The 24,439-nt window shown below is 37.6% G+C and overlaps 2 protein-coding genes across 10 annotated transcripts in view; one reads left to right on the top strand and one right to left on the bottom strand.

Moving 5' to 3' along the window:
* The window catches only part of Raph1 (Ras association (RalGDS/AF-6) and pleckstrin homology domains 1), a 197,821-nt gene that overhangs the window by 87,433 nt on the left and 85,949 nt on the right, over positions 1–24,439 (top strand). Inside the window, exons 16-17 of one of the 2 annotated variants that reach the window (XM_031367677.1) lie at positions 15,144–15,217; positions 15,517–15,634. In XM_031367677.1, the coding sequence (XP_031223537.1) occupies positions 15,144–15,217; positions 15,517–15,619 (177 nt within the window). In that variant the 3' untranslated portion in view covers positions 15,620–15,634. Of the gene's footprint in view, positions 1–15,143; positions 15,218–15,516; positions 15,635–24,439 lie in introns of those variants that run through there. The other variant, XM_031367678.1, reaches the window with a different exon arrangement.
* Positions 7–24,439, bottom strand: part of Abi2 (abl interactor 2) — a 72,463-nt gene continuing 48,030 nt past the window's right edge. For 5 of the 8 annotated variants that reach the window (XM_031367681.1, XM_031367680.1, XM_031367686.1 and 2 more), the window contains 3 exons: positions 14,488–14,574; positions 6,157–6,330; positions 7–231 (listed from right to left, as the gene is read on the bottom strand). In XM_031367681.1, the coding sequence (XP_031223541.1) occupies positions 56–231; positions 6,157–6,330; positions 14,488–14,574 (437 nt within the window). In that variant the 3' untranslated portion in view covers positions 7–55. The remainder of the gene's footprint in view (positions 232–6,156; positions 6,331–14,487; positions 14,575–24,439) is intronic. The other 3 variants (XM_031367683.1, XM_031367685.1, XM_031367688.1) reach the window with 1 other exon arrangement.

The raw sequence follows: 24,439 nt of genomic DNA, 5'->3' as shown, positions 1-24,439 counted from the left end.
TCTACCTAATCTGGGAAGACCTGACTCCTGAGAGAGAAGCACAGCTGTGCCGGCTCTACTCTGAATAATGCATGATGGACTCAACATAGTTCCCAGGGAAGAGCCCAGTCACGCCATTCATAACTCCCTCATACCAACCGTCGTCATTCTTCTTGATGACATATATAATGGCTCCTTCCTGAAAGGACAGCTCATCTTCCTTGTCTTTTGTATAATCATAAATTGCCACAACTAGGGGGAAACAAAATAGGATGTAAACAAGAATACCATTCTTAGAAAGATAAAACCAAATAAGCACTCATATACAGCAACTTTCTAAAAATTACCATTTATATATATTTTCTATCCAATAACCAGTTTAACACAATTGAATATCCTTTTCTTAAAGAAAAAAGAAAAAAATCTAAATCCAATATAAATGGCAAACAAGCAAAAAAAGAAAGTCATGTTTAGTTACTTACACTTTAATGGCCTATAAAAAAAAAAAAAACAACTGCAGAGAAAAAGCAATCTAAGGATCATGAAAGACAGCTATTCACTCCAACTTATACTGAGGCACCATATTGTGTAAAAATGAATGCTCATATGTAGACTACTGTTGCAAGATACATTGTGAGGCAACTGAGAAGTGAGACAGGCTAAAGAACAGCAAGGCCATCGCTCCTCGCTAGACTCTGCCTATCCATGAAGACTGAATTCCTACAAGCTAAATCCACTATACATATACTTTTTCTTTCAAAACATATACTGCATTATGTTACCGATTTAATACATCCATAATAAGGTGCTAAAAAAGTTCCTCTGTGATTTTCATTGGTTTCAACCACTTTGTAATGGGCCTCTGAACCTTTATCTCAGATAACCTCTGGTTCCTAGCATTACATCTGCCCCCAAGAATTTTAATAAAATCATAGAACTCATAACTTAACTCACAATTACTTAAGACTTAGTCTTTGTCCCAAACTTCAGTATCTTCTGTATACCATAAAGAACTTTTTTCAAGAAAAATATCTCATGTGGGCCAGCAATAGATATGGTTGGTAAGTAAAGGTACTACAGACAAGCAATGACGAACCAAGTTCAATTCCTGGGACCCACAGAACAAAAGAAGAAAATGGACTCCTAAAAATTGTCTTTTGAACTCTAGCAAGGCAGTAAAATGTGCCATAATATATATACACACACATATAAATAAATGTTTTTTAATTAAGAAATATCTCCAGCTGTTGTTCTAAGCATACACTGTAACTTGTCTTAAAAGTTGAGGGCTGGGATGTTAACCCAGTGGCAGAGCCATGAGCCCTGTGTTTCTGAACCACTTTACTAAAAATCGAATGGCATCTCTCATACATAATTATCTTCTATTATTAGGATACACTGAGGACACCAGAAGCCTAATTTAGAAGAGTCAAGATGGGTTTATCTAAAAACAATTCAGTGTAATTATATGACAAGTTTAGGTATTAAAAAATTAGAATTAGAGTGTTTAGTATTGCCAGTCAATCTGTATTTTCTGTAAGAAAAAGCAGGATTCTTGGTTCTTACAAAAATGTACCCACTGCAAAGTAATCCAGAATAACTATCTTTATATTGGTAACAACACAGTAATTTAGTGGACAACTTTATTGGGGACTGTAGATTTAGCTTAGTGGTTCAATCCACATCAGAGGGAAAGAAGGAAGGAAGGAAGGAAGGGATTGAGGGAGGGAAGAAAGTAAAAGGAAGGAAGGAAGGAAAGAAGGAAAGAAGGAAGGAAGGAAGGAAGGGATTGAGGGAGGGAAGGAAGGAAGGAAGGAGAAATTGCCTCAGAAAGATTTCACAGCAAATGTAAGTCTGGACTATGGTTATGGTCACGCAGGAGATTGTACATGTGTGCATGCAATTAAGGTGGTAAAATCAGTGATAGATTGAAATTAACTTTTCTATTTTTACTCCCCTCAAATAAACTCTGTTAAAACTCCCAATTTTCATTCCATGGAAACACAGATATCTACGAAATGTTAAGCATCTGGCTATTTTTCTGTAGTTACAAGCAGAAGAGAAGTAACGGTGCTTCAGTATTCCCAGTACTAACATGGAAGCACTGTAAATTCCCAAGTACACTTGCTTCAATTACCACTCCAGTGAGAAATGCTTTAGCTGAATATAACTAAACATTTCCTTTTAAATTTAATATGAAAATTGTTAAAGACAGAAGAGGTAATGAAAATGGGAGGAGGAGCGAGAGCTCAGGAGGGAGGGGAAGGTGGAATACAGACATGGCACAAAGCAACAAGCAAGCACCCAACACCGAAAATGAGATGCTCACTCCTCTGTCCCCAACACAACATAAGCACAGGACCTTACAGACCCATACTCAGTATTATTCATCTCCCGACACAGTATTAAGTATAGCAAATAGGCATGGGAAGGGAAGTGAGACGTGAGAGTGCTCTGGAGAAGTACAGGTCCAGGGACAAAGATGCCCGGTGTCAGCAACCACACTTCCCTACTAGAAATCAAAAGGTAATCAATCCAGTTACCATCTCCATATACTGGATTTTATGAAGTCTTGTTATGAGGTGAGATGATTTCTCTTACATGGAAATTGGAAGGTTTGTTGTAAGACAGTAAAACCCGTTTAACAATTTGAAACTGATCTGTCCTGAGGTGGCCAAAGTTGAATTTGACATCACTAATAAATTTAGTGACTTAACAATGTAATCTGAATTAAAAGCAATTTCAAAATTTATTGTGGCTGTTGTTTCTATGAAAAACAATGCCACTTTGTTAATGAGGCCATGTTTCCTCTATCCTCACCACGCTAAAAAAACTTCACACTAAAGTGACTGATACACTGCCTAGTCCTCTCTTCACGTACTGTTAGGCAATGAGCACCTATGCTCTCCATCTAAATGTTTTCCTCCAGTTTCTACAAACATTGTCTTCTATCTCTCTTACTACTAGAGGGAGCCCTCCCTTCTCAGGACACTTTCCTCATCACCACAGTCACTGTCTGCACCGTGCTCTAGCCTTCCAAGATGCCTGAAGAACCTAGACATTTTCTAAGCAGTGTGAGGATGCAATTTTACGGACTCTTTCTGACCTTCAACTCCTATGCACACTACTTCCTGAAGTACTCTGCTCCGTATGATACCCTGGCCGGCCATCGATCAAAGGTGCTTGCTTCCCTTTTGTCCTTCTAATCTAACAAAAGTACAGAGGTGTACTCCCTCCAGGTAAAATATACTCCTGGATGCTAGAAAAAGCATTCACAAACAACTGACCCTCGTTAACTAACCCAATCCTGCTGAAAGCCAAACCACTCATATCTATCTTTTTCCTTTTTAACAAAATTTAAACAAGGCTTTAAAATGGGCATATCAACTAACATCATAAAAAAATTAAAAACTATATTACTTGGCTTTTAATTCTTAAAGTGCTAAAATAACTGAAAAACAATGCACTTAGTGGACATTTCTAAGTCCCTACACTTCCCAAACTAAATGCTAGTAAATAGAAGAGGCTGGTAAATCTCAGGACTTAAGACAGTGGGGAGAACTGTGAGCTCCAGTCCAGATCTCAACTCAACTATGACTTTCTAGGTCACAAAGCCTACTTAATTTCCCTAAACTTCAATCTGCCACTTTGTCAGTATTACAACATTGCTTACATTTGCTACCTGACAGCACTGTTATGTTAAATACAGTGATTCGTGAAAAAAATTATTAGTTTATTAATAAGTTCTATAAAGTTATAGGCACAAAAAGAATACATAAAATACCTGTCACTCCAAGTACGGTGGCATTTAATCCAGCACATAAGAGGCAGAAGACCTCTGAGTTCAAGATCAATGTAGTCTACATAGTGAGTCCAGGTCAAGTAGGGCTACACAGTAAGACCCTGTCTCAAACAAATACTGGCCTCTAACCAATCAGGAAACACACACAGACATAATGAATACTACTTTGATCTGACCTTATATGCCTATGGTTCGGTTTTGCTTTTTAAGATGGCCCCTCCTTCTGTGTGGATATGTCTACTGTCCAGGTCAAGGCTGCTGATCCCACTTCTGCAGTGTCGTTCCAGACCCTGTATTTCTCATTTCCAGGAAGTTCGCTGTCTGTCTGTCCCTAAAAGTATTCTGCTTCTCTCTCATATTCATTTTCCCTCACCTTTCTTGACAACTGTGACATTTATAAAACTGATTCCCTTTTTGTTTTGTTTTTTTGGGGGTCGGGGAACTCAGTCAAGCTGTGCTGCCACCTGTTATTCAAAGCCTTAAAAAGTGCTGTTTTGTATCTTTTCCCCCAGATCCTGTTTAAAGAAAAGGAATAAATCTGTTTATACTTGCTCTATCTTGGCCAAAAGTGTTAAGTCTACTATTTCTATAAGATTTATTGCTTTTTGATTATGATATTTGTGTAACTGTATGGCAGTATGTATATATAAGTGAAGGTGCTCACAGAGGCCAGAAGCATCAGATTCCCCTGGAGACTGAGCTAGAGGTAGTTGTAATCACCTAACACAGTTGCTAGGAGCTGAGCTCAGGTCCTCTGCAAAAGCCAGTATATGCTTATAACTGCTGAGCCATCTCGCCAACTCAATAAATTCTCTACTTATTCATAAAAGTCCACGGGTGATCTGTGGTGGTCTGAATGATAATGACTTCCATAGGCTCATATGTTTGAGTGCTTGCTCCTTAGCTGGTGGGCTCTTAGAAAAGATTAGGGGGCGTGACATTGTTGAAGAAGTTGTGGTCACTGGGGGCGGGCTTTGAGGTTTCAAAAAGCCCTTATGAGGTCCAGTCCCACCCCATCTAGCATTCACCCTCTCACTGTCTGTCGCTGTGTCTGTCTGTCTGTCTCCCTGCTTCCTCCTCCCACCCACCCCCACCCCCCGCTCTCAGCTACTGCTCCAGTGCCAGTTTGCCTACAACCACCACAATGATCTTGGACTAACCCTCTGAAACTGTAAACAAGTTCCCAGATGAATGCTTCCTTCTGTAAGTTGCCTGGTCATGGTGTTTTATCACATCAATAGAACAGTAACTAAAACAGAAGTCCAACGTGCAGCCAGTTTTGAGACATAGTGGCTTGGTTGCTTCGGTTTCTTTAACAGAAAATGTCCTTCTACATCAACAAATCCACACCCACGAGCAAGTTAGAGTTATTTTTTTCTTGTTCGTTTTGAGGCAGGATCTTACTGTGTAACCCAGGATGACCTGGACCTCAGCACAGACCGTAGCCCAGCTTTAACCTCTCAAGTGCTGGAGTTGTAGGTATGAGCCACCATGTAGCTGAACTGATTGATTAATCTTGAGATTTGGAAGCTCCTGTCCCAAGGTACCGTATGTCAGTTACCTAAGAGAGGCAATTTTACACACAAACACAGACACACACACACACACACAGTTATACAAAAGAGTCTGAGACATCAATTATTCTTTGGAAGAAAGTTTCCTATGGAAATACTCAAACTTAAAACATATAAAAATAACTCAAAATTAATTATCTGAAAGTTCAGCATAGTGGTACATACATAACTGTTATCCCAGCATGAGGCAGAAAAATCAAGAGTTAGAAGCTAATCTGGACTACCTGGTAAGACTGTATGTCAAAAAAATAAATAAATCAAAATAATACTACTACTTATAGTGATGGCTGAAAGCATGGGAATAGAAATAAATAATTTGGAAAAATAATCCTCTTCCTGGAGAATTCCAAAGGAAAACCCACTTGGTTTATATTTTGTGGTATATAAATAATTTGTGAAAAGCAAGTTCAACAGTATGAGATAAACATAAAAATGTGGGGCTGGCAAGATGGCTCAGTGGATAAGAGCACTGACTGCTCTTCCAAAGGTCCTGAGTTCAATTCCCAGCAACCACATGGTGGCTCACAACCACCTATAATGAGATCTGTTGCCCTCTTCTGGTGTGTCTGAAGACAGCTACAGTGTACTTATGTATAATAAATAAATAAATCTTTAAAAAAAAAACATAAAAATGTACTAATAAACTTCAAAACCATAAACCTTGTAAACTGACTAAAAAACCTAAACAGAATAGATAATACGAGTAAATAAAACGTTAGTTATAAGTCAAAATAAGCATGTCTTTCTGAACAGCAGGTCGTGTTTCTATGTAGAACTCCTCTCATCGCTCCTGCCACTCACCCTTTTCCAGGTAGGACCGCGGGGCCCATGGTGGGTCCTCTTCTGCATAAGGATCGCTGTACTCAACCACAGCCGCCTCCTCCTCTTCATAATCTTCCGGAGGAGGCGGTGGAGGCGGGGACTCATCAAAGACAGGCTCTTCCACAGGTGGGGGTGGAGGTGGTGTATCTGAAACTAAGAATGGATCAAGCTGACAACAAACAACATATCACGTAAAGTTCAACATTTATCTCAACTTCTAGATTCATTAAATATAAATGAATAATAATAATCTTTCAAATAATGAATGAGCAAGAGTAATTTTTCCACCATTATGTTTTAAATCTTCAAGCATGACTTTCCACTCCCATTTAGGTCAGTTGATGGTGCTGAATTAGTTTGATCAAAATACTCACTGGTAACTGGGCCTCCAGAACCGTTCAGTAATAATACTTAATCATGTTTCTAAAGAAATGAGTGCAATATGATGGGCTTTACACCCTATTAGTTATGAGAAACATTAATAACTTGGGGAATTACAAACGCATAAAAAGTAAAATGAGTCAAAAAAAAATACACAAGATTTTACAATCTGCTTTGTCGTTCTCAATAAAATTGAGACAGATTTTCACTATATAAACCAATCAAACTCACAATCCTACTGCCTCAGCCTCCCAAGAAGTGGGATTACAGGGATTTGCCACACTGCCAGACTGATTTTTATTAAACAGAATTATATCAAATTGGGGAAGAAAAAAAAAATCACTAATACCTTTGGGAGTTCAACCACTAAAACACTTTGTTTATGAACTAGTTTTGTTTTTAACTAATTCAGGTTTAGTGATTATTTGAAACTTCTTGATACTACATATCCATATGCATTATTAGAAGAACTTAAAATATACCCTGCAGAGGTATGCTTTCAGGGATCAGTCTCACCATATTATACCATGTTAAAAAAAAAATCACCTGCAAACCCAAAGAACTCAAAGTTTTCAAAGGCTTGATACATACTTGAACGAAGTAAAATAAGCTTGCATTTTCCAGCCCTCGGTTCTAATCGTCAGCATTATCCTTACTTATAAAGTCCCAGAGCTTACTTATGTATAAATTGTATACATAAAATTCTCTGAGCGATTCTGTTTTAATCTCCAGTCTCCTGACAGTCAGATGTGCCAACACCACTCTGCTATTTCAGCGTTCTCCCACAAGCTGAGCCATTTTGTACTTACATGCTTTCTAAAGTAAAAATTCACTCACTAAAAATTCTGTATTCCTATGGGATTTGGGTTTTTTTCCCCTTGGGGGTGGGATGCTCACTGTGTAGCCTAGGCTGGCCTCAAACTTGTGCATGGCACTAGTCCTATGTTGTTTAAAAAACAAACAAAAAACAAAACAAAACAAATCTGTGTTCTTAATAGATCCTTTATTCAAATGCAATGTGTTTTTGTACACAGAGATTAAAAACAGCAGTGAAAATTCTGTATGTTCATAAAAAGAGAGTTAACAACTGCACAAAACAGAGATCAAAAGGACCTTCAGAAAAAGAGAAACTGTGTTATAAAATTATACAAAACACAGATACTGTTCATTTTCATGTCTTTGTAGCCATCTCAGAGCCAACTGAAAAAGATTGCCACAAATTTTTCCCCAGTTATACAGCTAGTACTGCATAATATATTAGTTCACTTAATCTTTCCCTTGGAGAGGTTTTTTTAATTTATCTTTTTACTTTTTTGTGATTCTAGGACTCAACTCAAGATGCTTACACATCTTGTATCATATGTAAACCCTCTAAACTACACCCCCAGGCCAAGATGCTGTTTGTAATCTTAATTTTACAAATGTGAAAAGAAGCTCCCAAGATTAATGTTACTATAGCAATAAACGGAAAAGCGTCTCTGCCCATTATCTTAGATAAAATCTGTACCACGGAAGCCATGTTTCATTATGAGTAAGTAAATACCACAGGAGCCTCATGTGGCTAGGAACCAGGTTCAGCACTGAGAGAGCAGTACAGGGGAAATGTCACCAAGACGTAGACGACCAAACTCTGATTTACAATTAAGTAGTGTGAAATCAGAAATTATAGTAGCATGCATCATCATAGACCAAATTCTTTATGTGGGGCCAAGAAAGGCTTCCTGAGACATGATGGATGAGTCAAGGTAATAGCTGGGCGGTAGTAAAGTACAGAAGAAGGCAGGCTTACACAGAAAAAAACCCTTTCTCAGAAAAAGAAAAAGAAGAAAAGAAAAGAAAAAGAAAAGAATCATCCAAAGTAGGGACAGGCAGACGAAGGGATGGCTGAGTTTATGCTCTACTCAGTGAATAATAGGGTACCACGTGAGAATCTTTTTAAAAGATAGCAGAAGCACATCTGTGCTTTTTGATCACAGTGTAAGTGGTTAAGATAACTAACTGGTTCCAAGTGACTCCAGACTATTCCACACATTAAATTTAATGCAAAGAATATATTAGTTCAATAGACTACCTTTAAAATAATTCTTAAAAAACTTTATGATTCTAAAACAAAGTACACATCTTTCCACAGTGCATATTTTGAAGAAAATAACCACTCATTTGAATGTGTAAGTCCTACCACAACTGTTGAGTCAGTTCCAGCCTCATGTGGCTAGGAACCAGGTTCAGCACTAAGAAGAGTTTAGAGGGAAATGTCACCATTCCTCACACAAAGGACAAAGAGGAGACTGGCAGGAAGGAGGTTGAGAGGATCACAAAGGAATCAGTTATGACAAGAGCCAAATTAGGAAGTAGCTTTTAAAGACTAACAATGCTGCTATAATAGTACAATTATCTACTCAAGTGACAACTAAGTCTTGAACACCAATCAAGTACTTAAGTAACATTAAATTAAAATAGGGCTTCTATTTTTATCTTATGAAATATTTTTGATGTTTCTACAAACATTATGCCTTGTACTAACTACTGGTAAAAGTTATTAATAATAACTATTCCATAATCCTACTCATCTTTAAAGTCTGACTTTTGAAGGAAAAAAGAAAATATCCTGATAGATTGTTAATCTTCAAATTCAATTACAAAATCTGGCTGATACTCTCTAAAATATCTGAAATAATTTGTTCAAACTGAGCAGCAACATTTCAACGAACATGTGGTAGCAAGTGAATGATGGGATTTTTCCAGGTAAATTCTCATCATATCAGTTGATTTAAAAAATAAAAACAGGGCTGGCAAGATGGCTCAGTGGTTAAGAGCACTGATTGCTCTTCTGAAGGTCATGAGTTCAAGTCCCAGCAACCACATGGTGGCTCATAACCATCCATAATGAGATCTGATGCCCTCTTCTGGTATGTCTGAAGACAGCAACAGCGTACTTAGATATAATAATAAATCTTTAAATAAATAAATAAATAAATAAATAAAAACAATGAAAACAGAAGAACCTTTCCACTTATTATTCAACTATCTTCTTTAAATCAACAAACAAACTGATTTGTGATGGGAAAATGTCATTCTTGCTATAATGACACTTCAACTAAATGTGGAACTCCAAAAAGCCTCATCAGTCTGTGCTTCAGGAAATTTTAATATGTTCTATCCTACAATTACCTCTAAAGGTTACACCTTTTTACTGGCAAAAGGTCACATCACAGCTGTGCTTGGCACACACTAGACCAACTGACCATTGATAGGAAAAACACTCTCTCATGGAGCCAGCATGGATTATACCCAAACCAAAAGAACAGTAAGTTGCAAACTCACAATTTTAAAACATAAAGAATATACTTGGACATAAATGAAAATAGCCCTTACATGTAAGAAGCCATATTTAAAAATTACAATGTTTTAAAGCTTACTGATACTCATCAAGTACCTCCTAATAAACAGAAATAATAGACTACTTTTAGAAACCAGGAAAGAAATAAGTAAAAGGACTTGACACATTCATCCTTTAGGCACTGTGCTGGGTAGTTTTAGGTCAACTTGACACATAGAGTCATTTGGAAACAGGAACATTATTTGAGAAAATCCTCCTGCCAGAATGGCCTGCAGGCAAGCCTGTAATGCATTTTCTTGATTGATAGGGGAGGGCCCAGCCCATTATGAGAGATACCACTCCTGGGATGGTGGTCAGGAGTGCTATGAGAAAAGCAGGCTGAGCAAGCCAGTAAACAGTACCCCTCCATGCCCTGCCTCTAAGTTCCTGCCCTGCTTAGTTCCAGACCTGACTTCCCTAAGTGATGGCCTGTTACCTGAAAGTTTTTGCAGTGTGATATGTGGAAAGATGTGTAAGGGAAACAAAAACTTTCTTCCCCAAGTTGCTTTTCCTTATGGTGTTTGATCACAGTAATAGAAACCCTGAGACAAGCACTAAGACTGTACAACAACCAGTTAAAATACAAACAAAATACAAAAAAGAAGGGCCCCAAAAAGCTTGCTATCATCAGACCCTTTTCTACTGTTAAATGGTTCTTCCAGAGAACCATAACAAGAGGTTATAATTATTTTTAGCCCAGGAGTGGTTCCATACACTTTTATATGTGAGGTGCACAATGGGGTTATGGCTTGATGATATTGTATCTTAAACTAATGTACAATTTGACTCTTGAACAAAGCACAGGTTTGCACCTCTCCCACAATCAGACTATAGTCAGAAATGCCTGTTAATTTTTTTAATTGATTTAAGTTTTATTGCATTATTATGAGAAGACACATGATTTCAAAAATTTATCTGAATTTGTTAACATTTAAAAGCATATTTTAAGTAAACAGAATTGTATCACATTCTTGTTTCCCTTTTGTACCCCAACTCTTCCCAGAGACCCCCCTCCAATGCCTTTCTTTTTTTCTTATTTTGTCATATTCTTTAAACTTTGTAAAATATTGTAACAATAAAAATGAGTATTATAAAAATTGTTTGATATAAAACAATCAATTGAACAGTCTAATGTAGATGACTGTCTACAGCAGTACTAAAAATACATACATTTGTCTCAATATAAATGTGAAATAACTCCAAATATATTAACTGTATATTTTAAAATAATGTATCACTACTACTATTTTTTTTAAATGAACATAAATAGATAAAGCCTTTTTGTTTCTTTGTTTTGTTTTTAGTAGAGCTTAAAATCCTGGCTCTTACTATGGTACAAGTCCAAAATAAGAACAATTTTTAGACATTAGACATTACTTCAATGACCCTCACATCACCAAAGGATCAACAGTCAAAGAAAATGCAAAAAGCAAAAAGCTCCTAACCCAAAACATCCAAGAAATCCAGGACACAATGAGAAGACTAAACCTAAGGATAATAGGTATAGAAGAGAGTAAAAACTCCCAACTTAAAGGGCCAATAAATATCTTCAACAAAATTATAGAAGAAAACTTCCCTAACTTAAAGAAAGAGATGCCCATGAACATACAAGAAGCCTACAGAACTCCAAATAGACTGGACCAGAAAAGAAATTCCTCCCGTCACATCATAATAAAAATACCAAATGCACTAAACAAAGAAAGAATTTTAAAAGCAGTAAGGGAAAACAGGTCAAGTAACATATAAAGGCAGGCCCATCAGGATTACACCAGACTTCAAACCAGAGCCTATGAAAGCTAGAAGATCCTGGGCAGATGTCATACAGAACCTAAGAGAACACAAATGCCAGCCCAGACGACTATACCCAGCAAGACTCTCAATTACCTTAGATGGAGAAAATAAGATATTCCATGACAAAATAAAACTTACACAATATCTTTCCACAAATCCAGTCCTACAAAGGATAATAGATGGAGAACACCAACATAAGGAGCCAAACTACACTCTAGAAGAAGCAAGAAAGTAATCTTTCAATAAACCCATACAAACCTAATTCCACCTCTAACAACAAAAATAACAGGAAGTAACAATACTTTTTTTTTTTTTTCGAGACAGGGTTTCTCTGTGTAGCCCTAGCAGTCCTGGAACTCACTCTGTAGACCAGGCTGGCCTCAAACTCAGAAATCCGCCTGCCTCTGCCTCCCAAGTGCTGGGATTAAAGGCTTGAGCCACCACCACCTAGCACAGTTACTTTTTCTTAATGTCTTAATATGAAAATTAATATTACCAACATATCCTAATCAACTGAAATCCAAAAATATGAGGAATTAGAAATTTGTTGGCTGTCATCCAGTGGCCTCTCTAATTTGGTAATTGGAGAAATAGGTCCAATATTGTACAATCCATATACACTTTCTGCTTATTTGTACATGACAGTGTCTTGCTGGGTTCCACATAATGGTCTTGAAATCATGCTTCTCCTATCTCAGCCTCTCTATTAGTAGGATTGTATATTTGATGTTTTTACACTATACTATGGTTTTCAGAACAGCTTACATATTTCAAAATTATTTATACAGCCAAAACTTGGAAGGTTGCTTGTAATAGAACAACAAAGAGTGAAACTGAATGCTTTGCTTGACATTTGTAACTCTTGTATCAAGTTTGAAGAAGAGGACTTTATAAGTTACTCTTTCTCTGCTATGAATGCTTTTCCAAATTATCACAGCCAAAGAACCAGATTCTTACCCTCACCTAATGTCTGTGCCACCCTCCAACCAGAACCATTGTTCATTGAAACAGTTGGTGAATGACTTTATGGATAGACCATCTTAATACACACAACATTTCTTAAATGAATGTAACCTATTCTCTGTGGACTGAGAATAAAGTCACTCACGCAAGTCAAATAGCTTTGACCATAGCAGGAAGTCTGTACCCAAAAATCGTGCCTACAATTCATTCCTTGGGGCAGCAGAACTGTCAACTCTCAGCTTATCTAAAATGGGGCCTGTTAACTTCTGACTGCCCCAAAACCTATTATTAACAGCCTGCTACTGACAGAAAGCCTTATTATTATAGTCAATTAACATATTCTGCCACATGTATTATATATAGTGAAAAACCATAAGATCACAATCAACACCTATCCCAAATACTGGCAGAATTTAAACCCAGGGCTGTGCACATTAGGCAACCACTCTACCACCCAGTGATCCCTCATTCTCAGAGGAACATATTTTGTTCCTGAATGTAGGGATGATTAGCCTAACACTGTATTTTAAGTAGACACTATACCATAAGTTCACAACATTAATAGGAGGTTACAAAGTGTAACCAAAGTGTAAGTAGTAGTGCATTAATAGTAGTAGAGATTAATTTTATGCAGCTAGGATTTCATTAATACTGAATCTTTACTTTGCTTGTAGCCCTACTACAAATGAGGTCATATGTGGCCTGTGAGTATTTTTTTTGCTTGAGTTTGATAAAATTTTAACTTTTTATAATAGATTTGTGGACATTTTATGATAGTAAAAGACAAACAGACTGTTTTACATATCCACAACACAACTTTTAACACTGACAAAGTCAATGGAATCCAAACAATTCAAACCCATGTTATTCATGGATCAACTGTAATTCCTCGAAGTTTAGATTCCATGACATCATGCAACTTTATGACTGATGTAGCCCCTTAATCACCCATCATTAAACACTTAAATGTTGACACAGGCCTCACAATTAAAAAATACAAGTTTCCTTAATGCGTTCCCAGAAGAATCAATATACCAATAAAATTAGCTACATAACTATGCATGATTCAAAAGCAGAACACAAACCAAAGAAAATTCACTGCCAACTGATGGCTGCTTCTTGGAAGACAAACTGGCAGATTGGTCTGTTCCCTACTGTTGTGTGGTCCTTTATATACTTGAAATGGGAGTATGATATATTCAGGCCACATATAACACGTCTACAATTCTAGAAATAACAAACTAGGATACTAAGTTTGTTTAGGCAACTGAGAAATAAGCAGGATATTTGTTTAGCAATTAGAGTATCTCCTCATGCAGTTTTTTCTTACATTACTATTTTATATCCATTTGTCAGACCTTTACAACTATGTGGTGGTGGTGGTGTGGTTTTGTTGTTGTTGTTGTTGTTGTTATGATCCTGGCGATCAAATCTGGGATCTCATGGAAGCTAAACATGTGCTGTAAGTGTAACTTCCAGAAACTATCATTTTAAAGCTTTCAAAAAGCAGAGAAATTTAGCATAATTTAATTATGTAAGTGTGGGTAAGAGCATGTGAGTGTCAGTGTCTGCAGAGGTCAGAGGTGTGGGTCCTTCTGGAGCTGAATTCAGGTCCTCTACTAGAGAACACGCTCTTAGCCAATGAGCTCTCTCCAGTCTACCTCAATTATTTTATCATCACTAGCGAGTCATACAATGACTTATTCAAATATATGAATGACTATTCAGTCAGTCATATGTAAATTATATTCTATGCCTATAGTCTGATCTACAGCATAAAGAAGACATAAACTTACTATTTTCTTGGACTCTGGCCACAAATCCCATTAAAGGTAACTGAGGAGTTACCTGTAGGATGGAAGGAGGAGGAGGAGCAAGAGATACTGCAAAAACAAAAAAGGTGTGGAGGGTAAGGGGTGAGGGCAAGCTCTATAAAAAGGAAAGGATAACACAATAAGACACATAAAGGAGGTATACCACTTTTCACAAATATTTGTCTTCCTTATGGATCTACTTTTGAGGATAATTTTATAAAAAAAAAACAATACACTGAAGAGTTTTAGTAAACTGTAAAACTACGGCAGGAAACACCTATTGTACACAGTCTACGCTAACATGCAATGGGAACACATCCTCTTCGGATTGGTTGCAAATGTGTTCTCTAAAAATTTCTGTTAATTATCATGAATAGTTTGGTTTATTTTTTTAAATGTCTGTGAGCATATGAGAAAAACTTGACATCCCAACAACCTAAATAAGTTTTTTATTACCTCAATAACAAATAACAGGCCTTAGTTGGTTCTTCATTTAGTTAAACAAATATGACCTGAGTTCTTACTGAGGAGCAAGGCCTCTACTAGAAGACTAGTTATCAGAACCTTTCATTGAGAATCAGGTGCTGTTACTGCAGTTTTTTTTTTATAACTCTAATTTATCAAATTTTCTCTTTAAGCCTACAGAAATTGCCACTGTTCTTCCAAGGCTGCATCCCTCCATCTCAAATGCATGGCACAGTATAAGAATACGGTAAGCCTTCAACAGACATTTATTTATGCATAAACAAACAAATAAGGCAAATACCTAAATAATTTTTTGAAGGTTAACTCTACAGTTATAGTTTCCTTGAGAAAGGGTATATACTATGATATGCAGATTCTTAATAGAATTCTCTAGTTGCTCCAAATTTCAAGTAACTAATAATACTAAGAAGATTCAACTGTTTTATCACTCAAAGAGATCTCTCTCACTCTCTCTCTCTCATACACACACACACACACACACACACACACACACACACACACATCACCTTTGTCTACCTTTCCTAGAGACAACACTGGACATAGCAACGAGGCTACAGAGAACGGATCTCTTGAACAAGTACTTGAAGAGATGCAGACAGAAGGTGAGAAAGACAAGCTTAAGAACTAAGTTTGGACAAAGGCTTAGTGGCATAAAATACCATGAGGAGAGTTCACAAGACCAAAATGTTTTCTCTATCCAGCTAGTAAAAGATATGTTTAAAAATTAAACAGGCTGTATCTGGACAGTGGTAGCACAAGCCTTTAATCCCAGCTCAGAAGAAGCAGACAGATCTCTGAGTTTGAGACCAGTCTGGTCTACAGAGAGTTCCAGGACAGCCATGGCTACATAGCGAAACCCTATCCCAAATACAAAATAAATAAACAAACAGTGCTGGAAAGTTGTGGGAAGTTGGCTCTGCTCTTTAGAGCACTTGTTGCTTCTTTACAGAACACCTAACACCCACAGGGTGACTCACAGTCACTTTTGAGTCTAGTTCCATGGACCCAAAAGCCTCTATGATATGACCTTCACAGATTACCCAGTATGCATATGGTACACACACATTCATGTTGCCAAAACACGCAGACATAAAGTAAAGGTAAAATGTTTAATTAAAATCATAGAAAGGTGAGTGTGCGGGCATGAAAAAGAGCTCGTGTGAAGAACCTAGGTAAAGTGTGAAGACCTAGGTAACTGTTTCCTGGCTAGCCTGCCATCATAAGGAAACTTTCCCATATGCTTCTGCTGTTACTAGGAAACTTTCCAATGCCAAGATTGATTACATAGTCTGTTATGTTCTGGGCCCTTGAAAACTAATCACAATAGAGTGAGTAGAACTGTTTTGTATAACTACCCACAATAAGCTTGGACCGGAACTAAACACCCAACAAACAGCACTGCCTGTCTGCTCCTGTGCTGTGTGTAAGCTTTCATGGTATGAGCTGCCCCTCATCCTGTTGGATGTTCCCCAACAGGAGATACCTGGACCAACGTAAGAAACTATCGGGAATAAGACTTCCATTTTGAGTAGTGGCCAAATAAAGTTTAAGTTCCCAAGACTTCCCTGGGAACTGACATCCTACTTGGCAGAGAGATGCACGTATGTAGGTAACTGATATCCTGACTGGCAAGTTAAGACATGAATGTTAGACAAGTACCTTCTTGGTAAACAAGTTAAGACATGAATATTAGATAAGGCAAGTCCCCTGCCACAGCTGAATACCCCAACCAATGGGAGCAGAATAAGTGTACAATAAAGATATGTTCCTAAGGAAATCCCTTATCTCTAAATCCTGAATAGTGAAATAACCTAGCATAGATATTTGTGGATCTGGGGCTTAAAAACCCTGCAGGATCTTAACTCAGAGTCATGGTTCAGTTCCCGAATTTGGACCATGGCACTGGTCTACCAGTCCTAGGGTGTATGCTCAATAAACTATTCCTGAGTGACTGAGATGGGTGTTCGTGTGGTTTCTGAAGCAATTCCTGGACTATCAACAAAGAGACTATTCTAACTATTCCAGCAAAGAGACTGATATTTTTAAGTCACTCTGCCTCAAATTCTTGATAGTACATTTTCTGTTTAGATACCATGACAAGATCCTTTGAATCTAATCCATAATAAACATAATATGAAAAATAGATAATGCAACCCTATTTCACATAGTGGTAGAAAAGACTTTTCTTCAAAAGCCTAATCTAAGCCTGGCACATAGTAAGTCAAGGTAGATTCTAGGAACAAAAAGAACTTAGTAACACTGTAGGTAAACCAGTAGAGAAACTAATGATTCAGTTAGCATACAAAGAACAGCAGAGGGCAAAGGGACTCGAGTGTGAGCCTGCAGGAGAAGCTATTGGCTGGCTCACTAGCCTTGGTAATCACGTTCTGGAAAGCACGGGGTGGTGAAGACATACTGACATAATTGCTGCTGGACATTTCATCACACTGTGAACCCCAAGATTTATTATTCCAGTATTATTTACTGGAAAACCCTGTTTGTAGCTGTAGTGTGGCTCAGCCCTAGCACACACATTTATAATCCAAGAGCTGCTTATTGTAAACAAGATTAAATAAAGAAAACCAACGGTCAAGAGGCGGAGCTAACAACCAGCTGACAGGAAGTGAACATAGGATGATTAAGGAAAAAAACAGAGTAAGAAGGAGTCGGGAGGAAGGATGGAGACACACAGGAAGTAAGGGGAGGAAGTGTTCTGAGACTATGAGAGAGGGGATTCCTTCTGGAATATCAGCTGAGGAGGAAGGTCAACTCGGTTCTTTCTCTGCCTCTCTGAGCTAGCAGGCTTTCATCCCAGCATCTGGCTCCTGAGTCTTCACTGGTAAAATCAAACAGCTGAGATTTTCTTAAATGTAATGAATGAGGGTAATTTAAGCATAAAAATGAGAGACAACAACAAAATGTGGGTGGGATAAATTAAAAATCAGAGTCTAAAGTCAGGAGCTCTCAGTAGAGTGGTCATGGCTGATGGTGGGCACAGCCATACAAGAACAAGTACAAAGCAGGAGGACAGCTCAGCAGATCACGGTGGAGAGGATCTAGATAGAAGGGAAACCAACTCACCCTCCAAAACTGGTTGGTTCCTTCCTTCAAAAGATAATTTTACTTAGGTTTTCCCTGAAATCTCACTTCCTGGCAGTAAGAACCTGACTCAGAAGATCGAATCTGCTGCTAACACAGCTATAATACCTCATTCAACAAGCAGCTAAACAGCAGCTACAGCAGAGCAACAGCAGCACCCAGCACAGGCCCACAGGAAAGGATACTGCATGGGCATAGACATCCTGTGAGATCAAACATCTCCTGGTACTAGACTCAAACTTCCTTCCTTCCTTCCTTCCTCTCAAACAGAAAATCTCTCTTCAGCTATTGTTTAATCTACCAAATGAAACAATGACTTTTGTACTTGGGGTGGGGGAGGAGGACATACAGAATCTTTACACAGTTCTTTTTATGGGCAAATTAGGCTGATTAATTGGGACAGAAGTGTAGACAAAGGTTTCTCTGTGCAGCCCTGAGTGTCCCAGAACTCACTCTGCAGACCAGCTGACCTGAACTCAGATGGAGCACTGGGATTTAAGACCTGCACCAACACAGCCAGCTCAGATTATTTTTACAGATGAATATACATCTTTCTACACGTGAGACCATCATGCTTTTAAGGCGGCCACCAAAAGCAGCCTTGCAAAAGCCAATTTCACACCTTCCTAAAGAAGAATTACTCTGAAACAGTTGTTTTTCTAAGCTACTCTTGGGAATTCATCTAACCAGAATTCAGTTCTAACTGGTTCTGTGCATTCCTGTGATCAGAAAAGACTGGAAAGTAGAAGTTGAGCACAACTCAGTAGTGAACACGTAATTCTATGCCAAAGGCTTTGAATTCCATCCTTAGGAACAACAACCACCGACATGGGAAGCAACCTTATAAACTGTATGTTCCCATTATGTACACAAGATGACTCCTTATACCATAAGGCCCCTACCTTAGAACCACTGAAAGGTCTCTGAATTTAGAATGAGTTACATTATTTTTATTAAAAATACAATGGTTGACAGGTTAGAAGCATGGTTCAGTGGTAAAGGGCACTTGCTCCAGAGGTTCGATTCCTAGTACCCACATAGCAGTTCACTACTGTCTATAAGTCCAATTTCAGGGGTTCCAGTGCCTTGTTCTGGCACCTGTAGGTAACATACACTGACATACATGCAAGCAAAACACCCCTACACATTAAATAAAATGGAAAAAAATACAGTCGTGTAGAGAGAAAAGAGACTCACCAGGTGGTGGCTGAGACTGTAGAGAGATCTTCAACTGAGCAGTAAAGGGTCTAGAGTTATGTACAACCAAGACTTAGATACTAAAGCAAAAGGCTTTCCAACAAAACACACGGAAAAGATGAATGTGCTAGTGAAATAGACTTTACAAGCCTTAACTTTCCTGCTGACTTATAGTCTTGTGAAGCATCTTTGAGATCTGATACTTCACACATCCAATTCAAAAGCATTTTAAAGCAATGATGTTAGACTTTTACATCTTATTTTTATAAGCTTTATAAATATTCTTATAAAAAAGCAAAACAAACATAGTAACAATTACTTCTGGGGCTGGAGAGATGGCTCAACGGTTAAGAGCACTGACTGTTCTTCCATTGTTTAGTTATTACATATTAAATTTAATTGGTGGCATTTTATATTCCAGGGAGGAAAATAATTTATGCAGTTTATTTCAATTATATTTCTTTAAAATAAATATCAACCTAGAACAAGGAAGATTTTAAAAATAACTTGAGTAATTAGTAGTAGGAAGCTGTCTAATGATATAACTGGGGTCAACAAAGAACTGATAACTTTGTAGTCTCAGAACATTTTGTTTTAATTACATCATTTTGATACTCTTTTTCAAATACAAAGTCACCAAAAGATGCTATGCCAAAAAATGAACTAGATGATTATGACTTACAGTCTAAAAATATACTCTGTATTTAATAGTCAGTACTAAGGATTTATTTGTTTTACCTGGTCAAATGGGAATGTACTTAAGACTTTTTAGCTGTGGGGATTTTTGGCTTGGTTTGGTCCTGCTCTAAGAACTATCTAAAATAATATTCATACAGCTTCGCACTACTGCTCCTTATTTAATAGGCCACACCCATCTCTAGTTTGCTGCAGAGTTTTAGACTGCTATGCCTAACCTCTCTGCCTTTAGAGACTAGGGTGCAGTATCAGCCATACTAACATTGCCTTTTCACTGTTTCCTGGAAGGGAAAGAATTTAAACGCTTTAAGATCATAAAGTTTCTATTTTAAGAAACACTGATTACAGTAAGTTAACTGCTACAAACAGCTTCATAATTGAACATCGTGATTAATGTCTTATTAACTAGATTTGTTATATGTGTATAAATGTGTATGTAAAAACATGTAGATATATATGCATTCTTTAATAACAAGATACTTTATATTCTTTTTTTTTCCTTTTTTTGGGGGGGGTTTCGAGACAGGGTTTCTCTGTGTACCCCTGACTGCCCTGGAACTCACTCTGTAGACCAGGCTGGCCTGGAACTCAGAAATCCGCCTGCCTCTGCCTCCCAAGTGCTGGGATTAAAGGCGTGTGCCACCACCACCCGGCTATATTCTTTTTTTAAAAGGTTTATTTATTTATATGAATACACTGTAGCCATCTTCAGACACACCAGAAGAGGGCATAGACCCCATTATAGATGGTTTTAAGCCACCATGTGGTTGCTGGGAATTGAACTCAGGACCTCTGGAAGAGCAGTCAGTGCTCTTAACCACTGAGCCATCTCTCCAGCCGGGAAGCTTTTTATTCTTAAAGAAGATTTAACTAATAACTGTGTTTCTGTAACTCTCTTCACTGTTGGTAAATAAATTTAAATATCAGTTTCTTTGACTTTATAAACAGAGAACCAAAAGTGTTTCAGTTACATTCTAATGAAGGTTTATTTCAATAAGTTGCTTCTGAAATGAGCTCATTAGAATACAACTAACTTCCAGTTTGAACTTGGCACTATCATTCCATATTTTAATCTGTTAGACTGTCCTTTATCAGACTCAAAATGAGCTGTACATTAGTGGGAATGCTGTCAGCCTTGTGCCCTACAGAACCCCATTGCCTTGTCAAACTTCCTTCTTTAGAAAGCGTGCATCCATGGCAGAGATCTGACTGTAAAATATGGGCTCATACAAGCACCATGTTCACAAAATGGTTCAGTAAGCATTAAGTCTTACCAACGAGTTGTCAAAGAAAAAAAAAAGCCATGCTTGGGGTTGAGGTACAGGACAAAGACAGAAGAATATCTGTCTAGCATGCTCAAGGATTATGGTTCAAATGCCAGAGACCTCTTCATGGAGAAGAACTGTTTTGTAAAATTAGGTTTAAAAAGCACTCTAATTGGGGACTGGTGAGATGGCTCAGCAGTTAAGAGCACTGACTGCTCTTCCGAAGGTCCTGAGTTCAAATCCCAGCAACCACATGGTGGCTCACAACCATCCATAACGAGATCTGATTCCCTCTTCTGGTGTGTCTGAAGACAGCTACAGTGTACTTACATATAATAAATAAATAAATCTTTTTAAAAAAAAAGCACTCTAATTAAGAGCTATAATTGTCTTCTTTAAAGTTACCAAATCCTAAGAGAAGAAAAGCAGAACTTAGAATACAGAAAATATAATGTCACAACTGAGCTACTTCCTGCAGCTAAAACAATTTCCAATTTACCTCAGTTCCCTGAGTGTCAAAAATAGAGAAAAATCCCTCCCTAATGATTTAACTTTACTTTAAATTATATTTGAATATATGAATCTGATTTATGAAATATGAACTATGAAGTCTTTAGTGCATTGGAGATACAAGTCAGCAGTAGAGCACGTGACTAACACAAGCCCTAGACTCAATCCTTAGTATTTCAAAAGTTAAATACATGAAAGAGATGTTTAAACAGCTGTCAAATTTTATCTACAGAGTTCTCATACAACTATTTAGTATATATACGCAGCATGAAATATTCCTTCCAGCGGGGCAGTGGTGGCTCACGCCTTTAATCCCAGCACTTGGGAGGCAGAGGCAGGTGGATTTCTGAGTTTGAGGCCAGCCTGGTCTACAGAGTGAGTTCCAGGACAGCCAGGGCTATACACAGAAACCCTGACTTGAAAAACCAAAAAAAAAAAAGAAAAGAAAAGAAATATTCCTTCCATAGTTTTACTAAGTACCCTGTACACCTGTATCAAAGCTGTAACCGTGACAACCTCATTACGGATTTAACCCATTTTGGATTAACATCATTGTTTCACACCTAAAGTAAAGAAAGGACTAGAAACAGAAACGCAAGAGAGCTAGCTCATCTTCCATGAAACTATGAAGTAAGTTACAGCTAATGAACTAAAATTGAAAGACAAAAAAAAAGACAGTGCATGCAATGGCCAGTCATGAGATCATGCACCCAACTCAGGAGGGTGAAGCAGGAGAATAATGTAAAAACTTTTTCTGCCATGTGTATAGTAGAGGATTGTAAAATCAGTCATCAATAGGAGGAGAGGTCCTTGGCCCTGTGAAGGTTCTGTGCCCCAGTGTAGGGGAATGCCAGGGCCAGAAAGTGGGAGAGGGTAGGGTGGCAGGCATGGGGAGTGGGGAGGCAACAGGGGTTTGTTCTTGTTGTTTTTGTTTGTTTGTCTGTTTGTTCCTGGGAGGGGAAACTGGGAAAAGAAAAATCATATGACATGTAAATAAAGAAAATATCTGATTAAAAAAAAAACCACAAATTCAAAACCTGTCTAAATAAGACATTATAGTTTTTAAAGTAGAGGAAAATAATTTCAGAGAAAAATATACTTGTAATGCAAATTTGGGAAACACAACTAGAAGCAGGGTATGGTGATATATTCTGGCGATATTTAAGATGAAAATGAATTTTAAGAAAAAACAGCCTAAAACACTAAGCATGAAAAGGCAAATATATTTCAATCAAGGCACTTAGGTGGATATACATTGCATTTTGCACTGACTAAACTATAAATACAGCATTCAATATATGAGAGGAGCCTAGGACAGTGAAGAAACTTAGAAAAAGAAAGGGTTTCATTTGATATTCAACAGTATTTTTAATAATTTTCTCAGAACACTGCATAAAGACTAACAAGAACTCCACCACTCGATATCTTACATTGTAATAAAGTCTTCCCTCCCCTCCTCCTGTTTCCCCTTTACCAAATCCAGAGAAGACCTAGCCAGTGGGGACAAAAGGAAAAAACAAAAACAAAAACAAAGACAAAAAAACCTTTTAATTTGAAGGTAGGTAAGACATGACAACAGAAAAAACATGAAATACACAATCCAAAAATATTGAGTGGCATACGCCTTCAATCCTAGAGGCAAGGGCAGGCAGATCTGAGTTTGAGGCCAGCCTGATCTACAGAACTACATCTAGGACAAGCCAAAGCTACACAGAGAACCCTATCTTGAAAAACAAGCAAACAAAACACCTTGACCTTGGCTTCATATACAAAATACATATATATGACTGATCACCAATCCTAGGGCTCAGAGACTCTTCAGCAATTAAATTCACAACTGCTCTTCCTAAGGACCCAATTCAATCAATCCCCAGCACCATAACTATCTGTCACTCCAGTTTCAGCAGATACAAGTCCCTCTTCTGACTTCTGTAGGCATTAGGTATATACATAGTACACACACATACATACTTGCAAGCAAAACACCTATACACACATAAAATAAAATAAAAAATTAAATAATTTTAAAACCATCAACAATTTTATTTTCTATATATGAATCAAATGAATAAAAAGAAAGTCATTTTTTGATTTTGCAAGATCCTAAAGGATATAATTAAGGTTTTTACTAACAGGCAGCAGCCACAGTGTAAATTTTCTACTCCATAAATTCAATGCTATGAGATATGGAATGAAGGAGCTCACACAGGCTTAAGTACCTCTTAGCCAAAATTAAGAAACAAAACATTAAGTTAAACATAATATATTTATATAGTCAAGATGTCTAAAGTTTCTCTTGCATTCTCAAAGGAATGAACAAAATACTATTTATTATACATAGCATTAAATGTGCAAGGTCAGCTTTCCTGTAATATGTGATTCAATTTATTTCAACTGTCCTATGTGAATCGATTCCTCCAAGGACCATCACAGTATCAGATGTAATAAATGTGTTAAGACAGTTTGACTGCCTAATGCAAAACACCTTTATGTATACCCGCTTTTGTGTAATTCACAGAGCAGTGATGTCTCATTAAACAAAAATACTATTCTTACATACACTCCACTTGAGTCGGGCTCTCATTCTGCAGCCTAGACTGGCTCCTCTCCTTGCCTCTGTCCCATGAATGCTGAGATTACAAACAAGCACATATATGTCTAGCTTAGTATTAGTTGGGCTT

The sequence above is a fragment of the Mastomys coucha genome, unplaced genomic scaffold (genome assembly GCF_008632895.1).
Source record: "Mastomys coucha isolate ucsf_1 unplaced genomic scaffold, UCSF_Mcou_1 pScaffold14, whole genome shotgun sequence".
NCBI classification, from domain to species: Eukaryota; Metazoa; Chordata; class Mammalia; order Rodentia; family Muridae; genus Mastomys; species Mastomys coucha.
The sequence above is the reverse complement of the archived record's forward strand: the minus strand, read 5'-3'. Positions and strand labels throughout refer to the sequence as shown.